This window comes from Phyllostomus hastatus, unplaced genomic scaffold (genome assembly GCF_019186645.2).
Source record: "Phyllostomus hastatus isolate PE091 unplaced genomic scaffold, TTU_PhHast_1.1 phas_scaffold_46, whole genome shotgun sequence".
Lineage (NCBI taxonomy): Eukaryota > Metazoa > Chordata > Mammalia > Chiroptera > Phyllostomidae > Phyllostomus > Phyllostomus hastatus.
The window spans coordinates 8,733,470-8,754,442 of NW_025334032.1; the positions used below are offsets into that span (position 1 = coordinate 8,733,470).

Genomic DNA, 20,973 nt, shown 5'->3' on the forward strand with positions numbered 1-20,973 from the left:
AGAGAAACCCTGCTGCTTTTCACAGCTTGATGTTACCTGGGTTCTTTTCGGGCTCTGGTGCTGTAGGTTGGGGAGGCCAGATTGGGGTTTAGACTCCACACTTCTCAGGGAGAACCCCCCAGCTGCTGAAATATTCCTCTGGCACTTCGGCTGCCACGCATGGGAGCCCAGCCAGCTTTCTCATGTCTCCTCTGAATTCCCTAACAGTCACATTGTGGTGAAGATATTTCTTCTATCCATGGTTATAAGGCTTCTTTCCCACTACTGTTCAGTTCTTTATTCTGGATGATTTCTCTACAATTTACTTGTGATTTTAGAGGGGTCCTGGGAGGAGGTCATGTAGCTTTTACTTAATCCTATGCCATCTTAGATCCACTTCAGCCTCATTGGCTCACTTATTTTGAATGGCTCATCATTTCACAGGTTAATAAGCTAATGTTTATAGTTTCCCAACCAACAGTGTAAAGAAACATGGGGCATATAAATATATTCTCATAAGACCCTTTTATGGTCTAAAAAGATACAGAAATTTATGTTTATTACACATTAAATATTTTCATTTATTGTATCTGTGCTAGCCTGGTAATTTTAGAGGGATCAGATTTTAGACAGGTAGAATTGCAATTTTATGTAAAAGATGTAGTAAAAATAATATCCTAGGTTTAGTAGAGCTGGAACATAATTGTACCATGTCAAATAACTGTAAATGTTATAAGTGCTATACCCTGGATTTTATGACACTATTTGTCATGTCTATAATTTATTAACTAAGTCCCTGTGCAGAAATACTACCCTAATGGTTACATGTCCTGATGAGAAAAAATCACTTTGTTTTATAAGGACCCAGTGTATAACAGAGCTTCCAGGAATACATTGGTGAAAATCATAAATTAATATAAATTTCATTTCTCTCTATAAGCTCTTGTTACAAAAATGCACAGTTTTAGCCCTGGCTGGTATGGTTCAGGTGGTTTGACCATCATCCCATACACCAAAAGGACATGGATTTGATTCTGGGAAGGGCACATGCTTAGGTTGCAGGTTTGGTCCCCAGTTGGCGCATGTACAAGAGGCAACCGATTGATGTTTCTTTCATATCAGTGTTCCTCTCCCCTTCTCTCTGCCTCCCTCTAAAACCAGTGAGCATGTCCTTGGGTGAGGTTAAATTTTTTTTTTAATATATACAGTCTTACATTTATATACAAGATAAAACAAACTTGTGAATTTTGATAGGTAAATAATGAAAAATAGGTATTACTTGTACTGCTATGCTTAGGCTTGCATAAAGGCATTTTTCTACTTACCTTCTTTATATGAACAATCTACATGGATGTTTACTAAACTTATTGTAGTGATCATTTTGCAATATAACCAAATATTGAATCATTTTGTCATGTACCTGAAACTAATGTTATATGTCAGTTTTTTCTTAATAAAAGTCATTTTAAAATCTAGATTTAAAAGATGGAAATTATTTTTTAAAAAAGGAAATTGAAGTTAATGAAAATTAGCTGGAAAATGCCATCACTAGCTAAACAACTGAGATGTTAAAGTGATGAAGGAGGTTACATCCTGCGAGCCAATGGGTACCATCTTTCTGGAGTCTCCTCCTCTGCTTCTAACCAGCCATCTGGAGAGCCCAGTCCTTCCCTCAGGCACCCAGGCTGCTGCTGCTCAGAGCTCAGACACACATCTAGAATCAGAGACAGCTGGAGAGCGTTCTAAAAGGTGCAGTTTATTGTGTTAGCATCTGCTGAGCTGAAAAGAACACCTGCTATTAAACTTAGTACCATGGGCAAGCAAAGCAGCCAGTGAAGGAGCTGCCATCCTGGTTGTGTAGAGCAAAGTGGAGGGGACAACATTACACATGACCAAACCTGTTCTATGCTTAGCAAAAGGCAAAAACAGAGCAATTGGGAGCTAGGCGACAGGCATGATATTACCCAGGTCTAAAATGTATTCGTGATAACTTTGGGAACTGAATCTTAAAAAAAAAACCTTGTCTAGCAATATGACTTTGGAAGTACCTTATGGATTGAAATGTTATGCCAGGATCTGGAGTGAACACAGGGCTGCTTCCCTTTCATCTGAGGCTTTAGGCAAGACAGTAGAAAGTACTCCTTGTTAGAAGCCTCAAAATAATTTTGAACTCTTAGTTTAAACATCTTTACCTTATGTAGCAGAAACTTCTATGTACTCTTTAATCCCTAATGTTTTATACAAATCTGCACCTAAGAGGATTAGCAGTTTATGAAAAGCCAGCCAGTGGAAGTCCAAGTTATTTAGGATAGCATTACCCATCAGTACTCAGACATATTACTTTGCTAGAATTTCCTCTCAATCTCGCTCTCTTTTTCTTTTTTGCTCTTACTATATGTCTTTTAAATTTTCTCTCTCATGAGCACACACAATCTTTGCAACATAAAATGGAATCACTCTTAACAGATCCAGAAAATTACTCCAGCAGAGCAGAGACTGCCCTCAATGGTATCCAGTCACTGTGATATAGTTTAAAATGTGAACTTATATTCCACTATTAAAAAAGTGGAAGTAGGGTAATTGGGGGTTTTATGGACCTATAAATTTTTGTGTTTATTAACCAAAGTTCTGTGGCTGAAGGCAGGAGTGTGCATGCTGCAGACTCTGTCTTGGACCCTGATTCTGGCACCCAGAAATAACATAAGACTCTACCAAGGGAAAGGGAACATTTACAGGTTGACATGAAAACAGTCTTCCTTGCAAAGGAAGAAACATGACAAGAGACATTAGAAGAGACAAAAGTCAAAGCCTTAAAGTCACATAAGGAGTATTTAATTGGGGCAGCAGTGAGTAGGATATCAGAAAAATTCTTCAAAAAGCAAGCTATTGTAATTTGTTTAATATAAACAGGGGCAGTTAAGAAAGAGGAAGACTACTCATTTTGAAAACCCTTAAAGTAGAATATAAGGCATAAAATATAAAGCCTCAGCAAATAGGAAATATTCATTTATGAGGAACTATATTTAACCACTGAGCCAAATGAATGATGATTTAGCTTGAGTCAATATTAGAGCTTCTTTTTCTTTTCCTTTTTCTCAAACATTGGTACATTCTTTTCTACTGTCACTTTTTTCCCTTTTTTGTTGTTTCTTTTAACTCTAGATCTTTATGTGGATATGCTGTGGTCTTATGACTAGTAGGTCTTCTTTTCAACTCCCTGAAATGAAGGGAGGTGACCTGGACTCTTTTTCAAATCTATCACGCTAAGGCTTTTATTATTACCAAAATGGTTCAGTTCTATGATCATGTCCTGCATTTCTCTGTAACTTAACTTGCAGCGGATGTCATCAGCCCTATAAGAAATTGTAAAAGACAGCCATCATTACAACTTTTAAAATAACTTTTAAAAACTGACTGCAGTGTATATGAATATACATATTCATATTTACAGACACATACATACTCATGCTACAAGCTTTAAAAATGAATAAAAGGACAAAGAAGATATTTTTTAAAAATCTTTAATCTCACCCTGGCTGGCATAGCTCAGTGGATTGAGCGTAGGCTGCGAACCAAAGTGTCGCAGGTTCGATTCCCAGTCAGGCCACATGCCTGGGTTGCAGGCCATAACCCCCAGCAACCGCATATTGATGTTTCTCTCTCTCTCCCTCTCTCTCTCTCTCCCTCTCTCTCCTCTCTCTCTATCTCCCTCCCTTCCCTCTCTAAAAATAAAAATAAATAAAATCTTAAAAAAAATCTTTAATCTCATTATCTGTAGAGGTAAGCCTGCCTAACATTTTCTAGTATCAACTTTTAGGCCTTTTTTGTTTTCTTTTGCTTCTCTAAAAGTTTATTTTATTCTAATTCAAGAGAGAGAAGAAGGGAGGGGGAAGGAGGAAGGGTGAGGAAAGGAGGAAGGGAGGGAGAAGCAGGAAGGGAGGGAGAGGGAGTACGGAGAGAGAGACAGAGAAACAGGGAGAGAAACATCAATTCGAGAGAGAAACATTGATCAGTTACCTCCCACATAGGCACTGACGGGATCAAACCCACAACCTTGCACGTGCCGTGACTGGAATCAAACCAGCAATGTTTAAGTTACAGAACGACGCTCCTACCAACTGTGCCACACTGGCCTGGGCTAATCCCATAAAAAGCTATTTTACTGAAAATGAAACTGGATAGAAACATGTACCTCTCTGACCTAGAATGGAATACCCTATTAGTATAGTTTGTTTGTAATACTTTATTTTACAAAAGCATCTTTCAGGTATCTGCTTTAAGAAAAATCAGAACTGCAGTGCCTAGAAGTGGTATAAGTTAGGTCCAAAGTTCTTTTATATTGGACTACGATGGGCCACATCAGAGTTACCTGGAAGCTTTAAAATGCATACACTCCTAGAAATTCCTGTGCAAAAGTCTGAGAAAGAGTTTAGAAGTCTGAACTTGCAGTCTAACGACTGTTCCCTGTGTGTCTACAGCATTTGGTATGTAGTCGATATCAGTCTATAGGGTAGGGGACACAGGAGTTGTGTTCAAATAGTTGAAGTGTGATCCATGAGTAGGAATTAGGCCTTCTGCATGGCCCTGGATGGGTTGCTGATGAAGTTAAGTTACCAGGAAGCAGAATTGGACTAAATAAAGAACTTTCTAACAAGCAGAGCAATGGAACAGTTATCTCAGAGAGCCTAGCCTAATGGAAAGTGGGCCAGATTTGAAGTCAGAAGATAAAAGAGTGGGTCAAAGCTTCATGCAAGGTTAACAAATAAGCTATGTGTGTGTCACTTTCTCTGCCTTTTTGCATCAGTGCTGGCTTAGATATTTACTAAATGTTCTCCTAATATTGTTTTCACTGTGTTACCATACTGAAGGACAATCACCCTTTATGTATATGCCTCCTCCATAGGAATATAAGCTCCTTGAGAGCAGAGACTATCTTATTGTTGGTATCCTAGTACCAAACACAAGGTCCATTATTGTATATCTAATGACTGTTGAATGTATTTTGATGAAAACAATTAAATCACTGATTGCAGCAAGAGTAGTGCTCAGTATTTAATCCCTAGCACTCACATCTTGACGATACTGATGAATTACGATTGTATAAACTCCTTTCATGTCACTCCTGCAGCACTTAGCTAAGGGTGTGGTTAGTTCACAGTAGTGCTAAATAAATATTTTCTCAACTGAATTACGAAAACTGGTTGCTACTCCTTTTCTGTGCATACTGGAAAGGTTGGTATAGGGAAGCAAATCACTTAACCTAACTAAGCATTATTTTCCTCATTCGTAGAAACAGTAATAATACTACCTATCTGGAAGGGTAATGTCAGTAATAAACTAAAAGCAATTAACACAGCTTGGAACAAAGCAACTGTTTAAAATCAGTATTAGATTGAATTAAGATGTTGATCAACTGTAGTCCTCAATACATAATGAAAAAAATTTTTTAATTCAGATGTAAATTCAATTTTGAATGAAGCAAAACCAATCTGTTTCATTTAATATCAAAATATAATGCTTACCTTTCTTCTGAAGATGAATTAACCAATAACCTAGTGATAAAAGGAAATTTTAAAAAAGAGCACCAATGGGAGAAGCTCAGACTGAACAAGTTTTATATATATTACAATATGAAATTATATAATATTTACCAAATTTCATGTTTTCAGATGACTGTCTTCATTCTCTTTCAAGGAAGACAATAAAATGTTAGAGTAGTAATCCCAATACCATTTTCACAATTTTATGTCATTCTTATGTGTGATTTTGAAAAATAGGAAAGAGGGAAATCAAACATTATTCTTACCTCCTGGGCATCTGAAATACCCTTTTCTGGAAGTGCAAGCTTTTTCTGAAACCATGTATAAATCTTTATGAGCACGATTTCAAAAATAACTCCTGGGAAAATTAAAATAAAGAAGATTGGCACCCAATCATTTTGCAAAATGCAAGACTCTAGAACGTCCCATAAATTTAAAAATGTATTATCTTCTAATCCACTCATTACAGCTTTTTACAATAAATAAAATTGCTTTGATATTTTTATATTTGAAATAGATTGATGTGAGGACTCAGAAGTCCTCATTTCAAAACCACATGAAATGCTCTGCTGGAAAAAAATTTCCAGTCCTGCTCAGTGTCTTATCAGGGGCAGCAGTGATTAAATAAAGTTAGGTATGGCCCTGGCTGGTGTGGCTCAGTGGATTGAGCACAGGCTTACAAATCAGAGTCACTAGTTCTATTCCCAGTCAGTACATTTGCCTGGGTTGTGGACAAGGTCCCTAGTTGGGGGCATGTGAGAGACAACCACACATTGGTATTTCTCTCCTGATCTTTCTCTCTCCCTTCCCCTCTCTCTCAAATTAAATAAATAATCTTAAAAAAAAGTGAGGTATGTGTCATAATGGGTATTTAACTGTGCACATAGCAACTTTAGCAATAATAAAAGTTCATTTGTGAGATGTGTGATGCTACAGATAGCTTTTTTACTTAAAATTTTAAAAATAATCCTCTATACATTTCACAAAAAGAAACATGATTCTATAAAGAATCCCTTAGCATAGTTGGGTTATCACTGCCTTGTAATTCAAATTTAGAATAAATTTGACTCGACACAACCATTTTCTATTATCTGCAGGAATAGTTTGGTATATTTTATGACTCTATGTTCAGAAAAATATAAATGTAGGGTTACCATATTTAGAAACAAAAGATAAAACAAAACTCGATGTCTCAGTTTAATTTAAATCTCAAGATAATTAAAAAATTATTTGGCATTTAAGTATGTCCCATTGTGACCATATAGGACATGACAGCTTGTCTCTTATGAGCCTGTGGATTTTTTTTTCCTTAACCTTAAAATACCTAATTTTATATTTCTTTTTGCAGGTCTGTTGGAATGTCCTGCAACAATCTTCTGTTGTACTGAAAACCAAAATTAGATTTTACCATGGTCTAATGGCAAATTCCCTTTTCACTGTCTGGTGAGTCCAAGGAGTGGCTACTTGTAATGCTTCCTGATGTCAGAAAAAGGGTGAAGCAGAGTCAGATTTAATTCCTCCTCACTTCCCTGTTTACTCACAAATAAAGTATACCTTGGATTTAAGAGTACTTTCCCTTTGCAGATGTAATTAATACTTCATCTTCACTTAACTCAAGATGGGTTGAGAAAAGAAATATTACTCTTTAAACAAGAGTTAACCTCAGGCCTCTTTGGTCACATAAGTTTGAGTACAAGGAAGATTTATGGGGCTCTTATTTTTCCTTAGTATTGGAGACAATAAAATCAAAGGCACATTCTAAGTGTAAGAGTTTAGTCTTCCAGTCTACAGGACTAGGTAGTTATGATCTTTATTTAGATTAACTGTGATCTTGGAGTTTGTCTTTGCAAAGAATGCCTTCCAGAATTCATAGTAGGCATTCATTGCTTCTGGAAAAAATTTCAGCAATTCCTCTGGATTTTTCCATGATAAAGTACATCCTCCTCTGACTCCCCACCTACATACACAGGGTAATTTTATTCTTCTGAGTTGTTTTTTTTTTCCTATAAAATATAATGCACCTGGCAAAACATTCAATTTCTCTCGCCTTATGGCAGGCATTCTCTTATTCACTTAAATAAAACCTTAAAGGGGATTCAATGTTTTACTTGAGTTGCTTAGATTTTTCAGGGATTTATGGTACTGAATCTCTACTACTGAATAGCTCTTACAAGAACTAAAAAGGAGCTTCTGTGTAACACTCATGGTGATAGTTAAATTTGCAGAGTATCCCCCTTCAGGGTTTTGTAATTTGTTTGTTACAGTGATCCCTCACCTATCGTAGGATATGTTCCAGAGACCCACACAATAGGTGAAAATCCGCAAAGTAGTGGCCTTATATTTATTTTATTACTTATATATATTTTAAGGCTTTATAAACCCTTCCAATACTCCTATAAATCTTTCCCACACTCTTATAAACACTTCATATGCTCTTAAACACTTTCTACACTCTTAAACCTATGTAATTTTAACATATAAAACTCTATATGGGTACTCATCAGTGAAGTATACAGTCGTCCCTCGCTATGTCACAGTCCACTTACCTAGGCTTCACCATATTGCGGAGACGCAGTAAGAGGAGCGTGATATAGTGAGGGCCGATTGTATTTATGTACTTGCCTACTAATAAAAGTACAATTATCTAGTTTTCAGCACAAACGAAACACTTCTCTCCTTTGCACTAGTAACCTCTTATTTCAATCTCAAGTGAGCAGTATTATGTAACCTAAATTTATTTTTAAAAGTCATAGACAATAAATAATAATGAACACCAGAGAAATCCTATCATTAACAGTAATAGACCCTACAGGAAAACTCAGAAAAAAATATTAAAGTTTTTAAAAATCTTTATCTAACAGTGTCACATTCTTTGAGCTAGGTTTTTATTCTTTATTTACCAAGAAAAAAGTCCCAATGATAGATATATAAATAGCAATATAAAACCAGGATTACTCAGAATGGTTAGAAAATCTTCTGTATATTACTTAGTTCAATACAACAAATATTTATTGAATAATGAAAGCATAAGGTGCTGAATAACTAAAAAGTGCTTTATGGATACAAATATGAATGTAATTTAAGTGGTATGAACCAAATATGTCAATAACTTACTGAGAAGGCAAAGTATGATTGAAAACAAAAAGCAAGATATTAATGTGGGTTCCTAGGAAAGATATGTGGTTGGGGTAATTCAAAGGAAGTTATAAGGAGGGAAAGAGAATGAGTAGATTTTGGTAACAGGCAAACACTAATGAAGAGTTTCAGGAAGAGGAGACTAAAATAGACCCTGGATAGTTCTAAAACTTTGTGTAGTCCATGTTACCTGAGTACTCTGTAAGGTAAAGAGTGTGTGGGAAATAAGGCTAAAATGACAGGGCCTATTATAGACAGCCTTGAACTAAGGACTGTAACCTTAACAGTTACTCTTGGAGATCTAAATTTTGGAACTGGAGGTGTCAATTGGTTTACTTAGGCAAGGAGACAGTAAAATAGAAAAATCAATTAGGCTACTGCAATTATACAGATGAGAATTGTTGAGGGTCTGAATTAGTGACTAAATTTACTATAGTAAAATAAGTGCTGTTTTCCTTTTTTAAAGATGACATTCTTCTGCAAAATTACTTTCTCAATTGCACACAAATCAGACAAAAGTGCCACTGTAACAAAATTCAAATGTTTAATTTTTTCAAACTTAACTGCATTAATAAAAATAAATTATATTTAGACCAGCTTCAAAATTTGTGCATCATCTTTACAGAACTATGCTTTCAAAATACATTTTGTAAAAGACATCAATTTCACAATTAAAACATGTTTAAAAATGTGGTAACATTAAAGAACATTAAATTACTTGAAAATATACCTCATAATGCTGAGAGTTATGCCGTTCTCTATCAAATTAACTGTATTTGTATTCAAAGTAATATGGCTTTGAACTAAAGACAATTATTTCTTGTCCATTTCAGTGACTTCTTGGATCCAAAACAAAATTTGTGTATTTATTTCTTTGAAAACGTCATTTGTTGACCGTCCTTTCACTGCCATAGAATGATTTGCCTTCTCAATCCAGTAGATTTTATTAGGAGCTTGCATTTTCTGTGCAACTTTCTCCAGCAAGTTCTAAAGGAAAAAAGAAAAGGATACTAGACTAATGCTCTATTTGTATCTAATAAAAACTCACTCTCTCCTGCCCCACCTTTAATAGTACCCATTTACTAAATATTCATTAAATACCTAGTGTACAAACAATTTTTGAGGCAATGGAATGTGCAAGGAAATGTCTACTAAAGTGGCAGGCAGTCCCCATCTCTCAGAAACTGCAATACTACAGAACTGATCTAGAATTTATTATTGATAAAAAATAGGTAAATTGGACAAAATAATTCTAAAAACATTTTCCAAGGAAAGTGTATGCTCTAAGAAATATATTCATCTTTACTAATATTTACAAGTTACTCATTTTTCTTGAGTCAATTTTATTAAAAAATTGAAGAATCTGCTAGAATGTTGAAATGATAAATCAATGTGCAGTCTAGTAATCCCCAAATCACAAGATGCAGATTAATCCTTCATTTCCCAAGCAAAAGTTAATCTATTTACCAACTCTCTTTCCAGGGAGATGAATTTTATCATTATGCTTTTTCTAGGTTTCCCAAAGCAACAGAGCAACTAAGGCACAGAACTAGCCTTAATTAGTCAAATCAGTATCTCTTTAAAGAGACTGAATGCCATAGGTAATATCTTGTTCCCAAGGTATTTCTGTCTTTCTTTCTCTCTCATTCACACAAATATCAAGTTACAATTTACCTTTTCACACATTTCATCTGCTGAGCCTGACACAAATAATACAGGTTCTTTTATACGAAAGAGATTTTCATCTCTAAGTTTATTCTGCTGCTTTGGATGGTGCAGTGGATAAGAAATACAAATGAGACCACGGACAAAATCATCAGCATCATCTGGTTCAATATGACACATTACAGCAGCAGCTGCTCTTGAGCCCATTGAACGACCTAAAATCAATTAAAATTAAGTTAAGTTTAACATATTAACATTCACACATAAAATAGGAGATATGTGGCAAATTAGATTTGATTTACTGTTTATCTCTCATATTTCTATATCAACAAATTAACTCCAAAAAGTGGCAATTAAGAACTCACAATACCCATAATGGACACTTATAGCTTGTGAAGAGCTAAAAACTAATCCTAAGTCAATTTTTTTTAGAAAAAGAAATTATTTTTCTGAATGATTATGAGGACAATCCTCATGAAGGAATCATTTGAGAGAAGGTAAACCGGATACATAAATAAAAGGAGAAATCTTTGAATTACAATATATATCTATGAGGCTTAAATTTGCTTTAAATATCTAAAGTCCTTTGATGTTATACAAGGAAGTGATTTATCAACACCAAACAAAACAATCCTTATCTTAAATTAGCTTCCCATCATCTACTTTAATTCTCTATTACCTATTCCTATATTATTAGTAGTACATTTAAAACAAGTATTCACAACTATTGCAACTTACCTCCAAGAAAAACACCTACAAGTTTGTATTCTCGTGAGGTCTTGAGGTAACTCTGAAAAAAAAAAAATCAACAAAAAATTATTAATTCTTCTCCTATAAAATATTCCACTAGAAAATCAACAAATATTACTCATCATTACTGAAATGTAAGAAAATCTTTGCAAAGACAACCACAAAATCTTGAGATTCTCTCTTAAAAGAGTTAACCAGTTCTTTGCTTTTTCTGGTGATGCCTTCACTGTCAAATTGTATGTTGGGTAATACAGACAAATATATAAGCAAAAAAAACCCACATCACCAGTCTAAAAAGAAATCAAGTATTGAAATATTTTTGAAGACCAAATTATGTTTTTAAAAAAGGCCAGTAAAAGCTTACAACTAATAAGAAAATTATAATAATACTAACATCTACTTTAAAGCTCTGAAAAACTTAGAAAGCTAAAAGTAATTTGGATTAAAAGAAATTTCAGTTTACTTTATCGAGGGACTTTATAGTTTCTAAATGACACATAACAAAACCATGCTATAGCTATACATTCATAGTATAGTAGGCAAAATATCCAGAACTATATTCTAAAGTTATATATTCTAGTAAGAAAACTGTATCATACCCTGGCTGGCATAGCTCAGTGGACTGAGCGCAGGCTGCGAACCAAAGTTTCACAGGTTCGATTCCCAGTCAGAGCACATGCCTGGGGTGCAGGCCACGACCCCCAGCAACCGCACACTGATGTTTCTCTCTCTCTCTCTCTTTCACCCTCCCTTCCCTATCTAAAAATAAATAAATAAAATCTTTAAAAAAAGAAAAAAAACTGCATCATAAGTAGCTTCTTTGGCAGTACCATGGAGGACCATTTATGATGTGAGTACTCATCTCCATAGAAACTTCATGTACTGATGAGATTTTAAGAATAGTCATTAAAAGATATTTAAATTAAATCAAATGACTGCTAACAAAATTTATTAAGAATTTTAAAATAGAATTCTAAGTAAATATAAAGAAATTTTCTTACCAAGACTGATTTATATGCTTTAACTCTATGTACAATATTAAGGCCTTTACAGGTAAACCTCAGGCAAAAAAAACCATGAGATGCAAGATGGGATGACAGTGACATCAAATGAGGAAGATTCATATCTCCTGATGCTCCATGTGTAAGAATTACTCCATATGTTAAGCTCTTGCTAGGTACCAAACAAACAGCATCTAGTAATTTATTTCCAAAAGGTATTTTTAATTTAACCTAGAATTCAAAAGAATAAAGGGATTAAAAATTACTTCCTTGCCTATTCAGACAACTGAATAACTATATGTTTGTTCTGCAAAACCCATGACTCAAGAAACAGCCTCTAAATAAAAAGCAATATTAATAATAGCTAATAGTTAAGAAGTATTGTGCGTTGAGTACTATTATGAGTTTTTATATGTATTAACTCATTTAACCTTCCTAATAATACTATGAGGCAAATACTATTATTGTTTCCATTTTACAGGTGAAGAAACTGAGACACCATAGATTAACTAACATGCCCAAGATTACATAGTCACTAAGTAAATTCAAACTTTGGCTGTCTGCTCTAAAGTCCTTACTGTTAACCACTAGTGCTATAGTGTCTCTTATAGTAAAAGCTGAAAATAAGAAAATCACTCTGGAGCATTATAACTAAAAAATAAATAAATAAATAAATGAGCCCTGAAGGTGAAGTACATATGAAAATGTGCATTACCTCTGTATGACTCATTTTCACTGTTGAATAACAAACTTAAAGTGCATTACATCTGAGAAGCAAAGGACATCTCCCTGAAAAGAAGATTCTGTTGTGAAAGTTGGATTGGCAGACATGGATATGATACAAGAACTATGAATGAACACATTCAATAGCGGAAATAAACATATTTAGAAGTATTTCTATAAGAACTGGTATCTTTACATATGCATTATTTAGTTATTTTCAAGGTTCTGGGGCCAGGTGTGGGGCCAGCAGATGTCATATAATAAAAAGCCAGTGTGATACCTCAACAAGGAAGCCTTAAGAAAATTTGTATCAAAATGGGATGCTGTATGTTGACATTTACATATTCTAAGCATCTTTATTCTCAACTATCTTTAACTTAATTTCACAGCATCTTTCTATTAAACTATTTCCTTCCTAATTATATTTCTCAATTCTTCCTTTCACTATGCAATAATACCTTGAATAACTGGATAGTGCTGCCAATTTCTGTGCATTTTGAAGAATCTGTGGTTTATATAGAATCGTTCCACAGTATTCCTTGCTGCTGGTTTAGAATTAAGCTAAATTTGCTAAGACATTTACTTTCTAGTGCCTAATATTTTATTGTTTTTGTTCCCTTTTCATTTCCTCCATCCTTGTGAGTTTGTCTTTTAAAAAATTCCCTTTACTGTAACTCTATGGAGATTTCATGAGGGAGTAAAATTAGATACATGTATTCAACCCACTATCTTAACCCAGAATGCTCTACGATTCCTCAACAATTTGGGCTTTTGTTTGTTTTCAGGAAAACTATTCCCTTCCAGTAGACAGTCTGTTCCTCACAACTGGTGTACACGTTCTGTACTAAGGAAACAATGAAATTGTTCCAGGATATAATCTCACCACAACCTGGTCTAGCCAATTTCGGTTATAATCTCTGGTTTTGGATTCCCATAGGGGAGGGCTTGAAACCCGGCTCAGCTGCAAGTGGAGAAAACACCACCAACCTCAGAGATGCTGCGATGATTAGCTGATAACCTGTACTGTATTTAGTAGTGTCCCCACAATACAATAACCAATTGCATCTTATGCTGAAGGATCAAAAATGCCACAACCACTGTAACTTCCAACTGGAAAAACGTGTATTATCTATTAAGTCGCAAGCAGTACACTGGAAATCATGGAGGGGAAAAAAAAAGAGTTCAAGTCTTGGGGAGGGGGGAGGGGGCGGGGGCGTCGATAATCTGGCTAGATCTGCAACTAACACCAAGCCTTACAAGAGTCGATACTCTAAGGAGGTCTTTGGAGTCTGGAGTTCAAAGGCATCTGAAAAACGGTTTATCACTGAACTAACGCGCGTGCGCCAGAGCTGTGTGGTACTGTTCCGAGGACCCCGAGCAACCCCTAAAAGCTCGGAGGCTTGCCTCAAGCTAGCTGCCGGTGATCAACTCGGTGATCAACTCGTGTGACCCCTGCAGGACCCGTTCGGCTCTGCCCACCCGCATGCTCACCACACTCCGGCCTCCTAATCTTCCAGGCAAAAGTAGCCCCAGAGGCCGGTGCCCTCGGGCAACGGGCAACGTACGAACTTAAACTGAACGCCTTGCGGACCGACAAGAGCTCCTGGTGAGGGTACAGCTGGAGTCCGAAATGCTTAGGACAGCGCCATCAGCCACTCTAGCAGTCTCTTGAAAGTCCGTTCCTGGCGTATTAACGCCAATGGCGGCCGCCGCTGCACTTACCGGGGAAGGGGAAGTAGCGGGTAGCACCTATCCGCCCTTAATCAGTCCAGGGAGCAAACTTCTCCTCTAGAAAGAACCCTTTCGCCACCACCCGCCAGAGTGTTCCATTAAAGCGGAAGCGCGGGCTGGGCGCAGGTGGGGCCAGGGGCGGGGCTTCCGCCGCCCTCCACCCCCCACCCCCCACCCCCAAGTGGTCCAAGCCTTTCTCCGGATTCGCCTTTCTGAGGACAAGCGCGTGACTGGCAAACAGCCAACCTTCTAATACTGTCTAATTGCCAACTTGCTCCTCTCTGGAACCTTCCCCACCCCAACTATTCCGTTATAACAGGCAGGTCAAAAAACATGGGGTAGGCTCTGATTCTCTCTCTCACACCCCACAATTAGCTAATCGCGTTGGCTCTATTTACAAATATACATAGAATCCAACTACTTCTCATATTTTTAACAGACTGGCTGGAGCCCCACCATCATCTTAACTTGGATTATTGAAATGATCTGCTAGATTATCTCTTGTTCCCATGCTTCCCCCCACCTCTTTGTTATCAACACAGAGACCAACTAGACCCAGCTGAAATGTAAACCCCTTGGCTGGAAACCTTCCAAATACTTCATATCTAGCTCATAATCAAGGCCAAAAGGCTTTAAAATGAGCGCCAACTTTTTATACAGTCTGTCCTATTGTTACAGGGTGCAGCCAAGAGAGGGGACCCCAAATAGGCATTTGAAATGGGGTCCAGAACTTAAGATGTCCAGGAGATTTTAAGATGTCTTCACCCCCATCCCCCAGGTGTGGGTTGGGGGAAGGGACACATGGAGCAGGGCCTTTGAGAGCTGTTTCATACAGCAACAGCCTTGTGGCTAACCTCTGTTGTGGTCATTTAACATATCTATAGCCTTTGGCTGGTCGCTTGGATATGTTAAATAGCTGTGGCCATGCTCTGAGCCAGGGGAATGGAAGTAACTACCCCACCAAGATGTAACTGGGGAGCAGGTCCCCCTAGTTACAGCACCTGCGTGGGAGCTCAGAGAAGATTGGCTCCATGACATGGGGTCACCCCTGCCCAGACCCACGATGGCGACCAGAAAACCTGGAAAAGACAGCAGATTGAGGGCAAGTGTGGCCGAGTGTGGGAGGAATCAGAAATGGGGCTGCAGAGAAAGACTGGCGCGGGGATTTAAACCCAGATGCAGCAGCCATTGAGAGAGAGAGAACCATGCAGCTTTAGCAGAATGACTCCCGCAGCCCGGCAACAAGAGAGAATCACTATGCAGCTTTAGCAGAGAACCGCCACTCGCCTTTGGCAGAGTGGCGACCCCCCGCCCTGCAGCCATTGTGCAGGGAGAGAAGCATGCGGTTTTGGCTGAGTGGGGACTCCCATGGCCCTGGGAGAGAGGACCATGTGCCTTTGCCAGAGTGGGAACCCCTGCAGCTTTAGAAGGGGGAACCACCGCCTGGTTTTAGCAGAGATCCCGGAGACACAGCTGAGGGTGCCAGGAACCCAGGGAGGTCTCCCAGTCAAGACGGAGTACTAACTGGGAATAAACAAAGGACTGCCTGAGTCATGGACTTCTATTTTCTTTCCTAAGATACGGTACTCTGAACTGGGCAAAGGGGGAAGGAAGGACTGTGTCTGTTTGTGGGTGTTTTAAAGGGACTTTAGGATTTTTGATAAAGACATTAGGTCACTACTTTAACTTTGTATAGCATTAAATAAACATTTCCTTTCCTTTTCACAAATCTCTGGCATTGAGAGACGTCTTTCCTCTGGCGGCGGACATAACGGACCTGGGGGCTTTTTTCAGTAATAGTATATTGTCCCAGGTCCCCCTTGTTTGTTCTGTAACATTATCACCTCTTACCTTTCGATTTCCTACTATTCTTTCCCTGGCTCCTTCAGCTCTAGGGACCAGGGCTTCTTTGCTATCCTCACATTCCCCTAAACCCACCTACTACAGGGCTTTTTTACTGACTGTCCCCTCTTTTCACAGTGTTCCCATTGGCTAATTCCATATGTCTTCATTTACATGTCATTTTCTCCGTGGGCCTTCCCTAATCACCTCACAGTTTTTATCCTTCTATATGATCACCTCACATACTATGAAGTAGTGGACTGTAAACTCCCCATGATGGCAAGGTGTTTTGTTCTTGTTATTTTATCTTGAATCTTCTATATATGGACCAATGCCTGGCAAGTTAATATGTCTTGAATGAATGAATCTTCCTAAAGCCCAGTGTGGTTGGTAACTGTCCTGTTTTCTGCCACAGAGCATGTAAGGAAATAAAATTCAGAAAACCTCTTGTCATTTATCTCAGGGGTTTTCCTGAATTACAAATCTTAATTAACATTTCTTAACTCCTAATTTTCTCTAGCTGTGATTTTTTGGAATTAATTAAATATTTATGAGAGACTAAACTAACCTGAAAACCCTTAAAATGCAAAAGCTGGAGATACAGCAGATTCTTATTATTCACTATCATTATGTTCATCATTATAAAGTCAAGAGGAACATTGGATTAGGAAATATCAAAGCATTGCCCCTGGGGAAATAAAGATTTAGTTTAAGACAGAGAACAAATGGAATGATTCAATTCTTTGGGTAACTGGTACCTTTGAGCAGATAAGGAAAATTTCTTCCAGAGCCACAGGGAGTAGAAAATATCAGTAGCTGGGTAAGATTTCAGATCTGTGTTGGGAAGGAAGTTGACCTCATTTGGGATGTGGAAGAATGCAAATAAACGCTAGTCAGGTAATAACTGACATCTCCTGGTCTCTGCTCTCAAACCATGAGCTGATTATACTTTCTGAATACTCTATTAATTCCATCTGGATCTCTTCAGAGTCATCCTCAAGATTCGAGTACAACAGGTTCAGCTTGTTCAAGGGTGCCTGTCTACTCCCCTCCTAACCATTCTGAATGAATATTTCTTCTTTAACTCCTTGGTTGTTGGACTTTCATATAATTCAATTTTCTGGCAGTTCTGGTTATTTTTTGCTTTTAAATTTGCTGTTGTACTACTTTTGGTTGTGCAAGAAGGCAAAGTGTATCTACCTACTACTCCATCTTGGCCAGTAGTCCATATGCATTTGAAAAGAATGTCTATTTTGCTTCTTCAGGGTGAAAAGTTTTGTAAATATCAATTAAGTCCATTTGGTCTAGGATGCCATTCAATGTCGCAATATCCTTATTGATTTTTTGGGGGGGCTAACTATGCATTGTTGACAGTGGGGTGTCAAAATCCCCTATGGCACAGGTGGGAAACAAAAGGCCCATGGGCAGAATCCGGCCCTCCATCTTTTTTATCTGGCTTGCACCTTGTTTCCTGGCAGCAGCGCCAAAGTCTCACTAAACTGTTAAAGAGTAGTTACATTTATATTTTCCTAAAATTAATATTTGGCCCTTTGAAGGCAACCTCGAGGTTGGTGTGGCCCCTGGTGAAAATGAATTTGTTACCCTTGCCCTATGATGACTATAGTGTTGTCGATCTCCTTCTTAAAGTTATCCAAGGTTTTCCTCATATATTTATGTGTTCCTATGTTAGGCACATATATGTTACAAGGGTTATATCCTCTTTTTGACAACTTCGTAAGTATTATGTAGTGAATTTCTTTGTCTGTTGTTATGGCTTTTGTTTTGAAGTTTTTTGTCTAAATATTGCTACCCTAGCTTTTTTTCATGCCCATTTGCTTGAAATATTTTTTCCATCCCTTTACTTTCAGTCTGTGTAGATCTTTTATTTGAGGTGGGTCTCTTGAAGATAGCATATATGCAGGTCATGCTTTCTTATCTATTCAGCTATCCTATGTCTTTTTTAAAGTTTAATCTCTACTATATTTTCCATTACCATTTAGTTTCCTTATACCCCTTACCCCAGCAGTGACCATACTGTTGTCCATTTCCATGAGTGCTTTTTCCTTTTTGTTCAATCCCTCCACCCCTAACCAACCCCAAAGCTGTCATCCTGCTCTCCATCTATGAGTGTCTTCATTTGCCCTGTTAGTTCAGTTTGTTCATTATATTCCACAAATGAGTGAAATCATATGGTATGTGTCTTTCACTGGTTATTTCACTTAGCATAATATTCTCCAGGTCAATCCATACTGTCAGAAAGGGTAAAGTTTTCTTCTTTTTGTGGTCAAGTAATATTCCATTGTGTAAATGTCTCATAGTTTTATCCACTCATCTACTGATGGATACTTGCACTGTGCCCATATCTTGATGAGTGTAAATAACATTGTAGTGAACGTAGAGGTGTTTATGTTCTTTCAAAATACTGTTTTGACATCAGCAGGAAAATCTCAGACATTCCACGCAGCAACATCTTCACTGCTATGTCCCCTAAAGCAAAAGACATAAAGGAAAAAAGAAACAAATGTGACCTCATCAAACTGAAAAGCTTCTGCATGGCTAAAGAAAATATTAAAATGAAAACAGAACCAACTATACAGGAAAACATATTTGCCAATGATACCTCAGACAAGGGTTTCATCTCCAAAATATGTAAAGAACTCATATGACTCCACTACAGGAAGACAAAAAAAACAATTAAAAATGGGCAAAAGAATTGAACAAACACTTCTCCAAGGAGGACATACAGAGGGCCCAGAAACATATGAAAAGATGCTCAGCATCACTAGCCATCAGAAAGATGCAAATTAAAACCACAATGACATACCACCTCACACTGGTCAGAATGGCCATCATAAACAAAGCAACAAATATGTGTTGGAGAGGTTGTGGAGAAAAGGGAATCCTAGTGCACTGTTGGTAGGAATGCACACTGGTGAAGCCACTGTGAAAAAGAATATGGAATTTCCTCAGAAAACTAAAAAGGGAACTGCCTTTTGATCTGGCAATTCCACTGCTGGGATTATGCCCTAAGAGCCCTGACACACCAATCCAAAAGAACCTATGCACCCCAAAGTTCATAGCAGCACAATTTACAACAGCCAAGTGCTGGAAGCAACCCAAGTGCCTATCAGTAACTGAATGGATCAAAAAACTATGGTACATTTACACAATGGAATTCTATACAGCAGAGAGAAAGAAGGAGCTCCTACCCTTTGGGACAGTATGGATGGAACTGGAGAGAATTATGCTAAGTGAAATAAGCCAGGCTGTGAGGGACAAGTACCATATGATCTCACCTTTAACCAGAACCTAATCAACAAAAGAAAAAAGGAAACACAATATAACCAGAGACATTGAAATTAAGGACAATCTAACAATAGCCAGAGGGGATGGGGGAGAGGAGAGTGGGGAGAAGGGTTTTCAGGAACTACTATAAAGGACACATGGATAAAACCAAGGTGGAGGGTGGAAGCAAGGACAGAGGTGGGTTTGGCTGGGGTGTGGAGGACTGGTGGGGAGAAAACGCAGACAAGTGTAATTGAACAACAATAAAGTAGTTTTAAAAAATAGTGTTTTGGGTTCTTTGGGATATATTCTAGAAGTCATATAGCTGAGTTGAAAGGCAGATTCATTTTTTAAAATTTTTATTTATTTATTTTTAGAAAGAGGGAAAGGGAGGAAGAAAAACAGGGAGAGAAACATCAATGTGTGGTTGCCTCTCACTTGGCCCCGACTGGGGGACCTGGCCTACAATCCAGGCATGTGCCCTGACTGGTAATTGAACTGGCAACCCTTTGATTCACAGCCTGTGCTCAATCCACTGAGCTACACCAGCCAGGGCCAAATCCAGTTTTTAATTTTTTGATGTATCTCCATACTGCTTTCCACAGAGGCTGCACCAATCTGCATTCCCACCAACATTGTTCTAGGGTTCCCTTTAATTCCACAACCTTGCCAGCATTTGTTGTTTGTTGATTTATTGATGATAGTCATTCTGACAGGTGTAAAATATCTTATTATAGTTTTAGTTTGCATTTCTCTGATGATTAGTGATATTGAGCATCTTTTCATATGTTTATTGGCCATTTATATATCCCCTTTGGAGAAAGTGCCTCTTCAGGTCCTTTGCACACTATTTAATTGGGTAATTTGTTTATTTGGTGTTGAGTTTTGTAAGTACTTTATAAATTGTAGATATTAACCCTTTCATCAGATGTATTCGTGAATATGTTCTTTCATTCTGTTAGTTGTACTTTTGTTGATGATTTCCTTTGCTGTGCAAAAAATTTTTAGTTGATGTAGTCTCATTTATTTATTTTTTATTTTTCCTTTTCTCTGTTGCCTGAAGAGATATTTCTGATAAAATACTGCTTTAGCACTGTCCGAGATTTTCCTGCCTATGTTTTCTGGGATTTTATGGCTTTAGATCTAACATTTAAGTTTGGACCAATTTTGATTTTACTTTTGTGTGTGGCGTAAGTAGATGGTCTAATTTCATTTTCTTGCACATATGTCCAGTTTTCCCAAATCATTTATTGAATAAACTATCTTTAGCCTATTGAATGTGCTTGATCCTTCAGTCAAATATTAATAGAATATAAACATTT

The 20,973-nt window shown here is 37.4% G+C and overlaps 1 protein-coding gene across 5 annotated transcripts; it reads right to left on the bottom strand.

The window, feature by feature from the left end:
• Positions 1 to 2,895: 2,895 nt before the first annotated feature.
• On the bottom strand, positions 2,896 to 14,650 carry TEX30 (testis expressed 30). 5 transcript variants are annotated; one of them, XR_006783670.1, is made up of 10 exons: positions 14,516 to 14,650; positions 12,786 to 12,859; positions 12,071 to 12,301; positions 11,058 to 11,109; positions 10,329 to 10,534; positions 9,385 to 9,641; positions 5,786 to 5,877; positions 5,631 to 5,665; positions 5,502 to 5,531; positions 2,896 to 3,332 (listed from the first exon to the last, which is right to left on the bottom strand). XR_006783670.1 is itself a non-coding variant. In XM_045821547.1 (6 exons), the coding sequence occupies exons 2-6, from the start codon at positions 12,798 to 12,800 to the stop codon at positions 9,468 to 9,470; spliced, it is 678 nt and encodes a 225-aa protein (XP_045677503.1). In that variant the 5' UTR covers positions 12,801 to 12,859; positions 14,516 to 14,650; the 3' UTR covers positions 9,177 to 9,467. The 5 variants fall into 5 exon arrangements, 3 of the variants coding, with proteins under 3 accessions (XP_045677503.1, XP_045677504.1, XP_045677505.1); XR_006783671.1 differs by lacking the exons at positions 2,896 to 3,332; positions 5,502 to 5,531; positions 5,631 to 5,665 and having other exon boundaries at positions 5,773 to 5,877; XM_045821547.1 differs by lacking the exons at positions 2,896 to 3,332; positions 5,502 to 5,531; positions 5,631 to 5,665; positions 5,786 to 5,877 and having other exon boundaries at positions 9,177 to 9,641.
• Between the last annotated feature and the right edge of the window lie 6,323 nt (positions 14,651 to 20,973).

Excerpts from the sequence above, each read along its gene's own strand:
- TEX30 (XM_045821547.1), bottom strand. Across the intron at positions 11,110-12,070 it reads AAGCATATAAATCAGTCTTG|AGTTACCTCAAGACCTCACG; the intron begins GTAAGAAAATTT and ends TTTTTTTTTCAG. Across the intron at positions 9,642-10,328 it reads CAGATGAAATGTGTGAAAAG|AACTTGCTGGAGAAAGTTGC; the intron begins GTAAATTGTAAC and ends TTTTTCCTTTAG.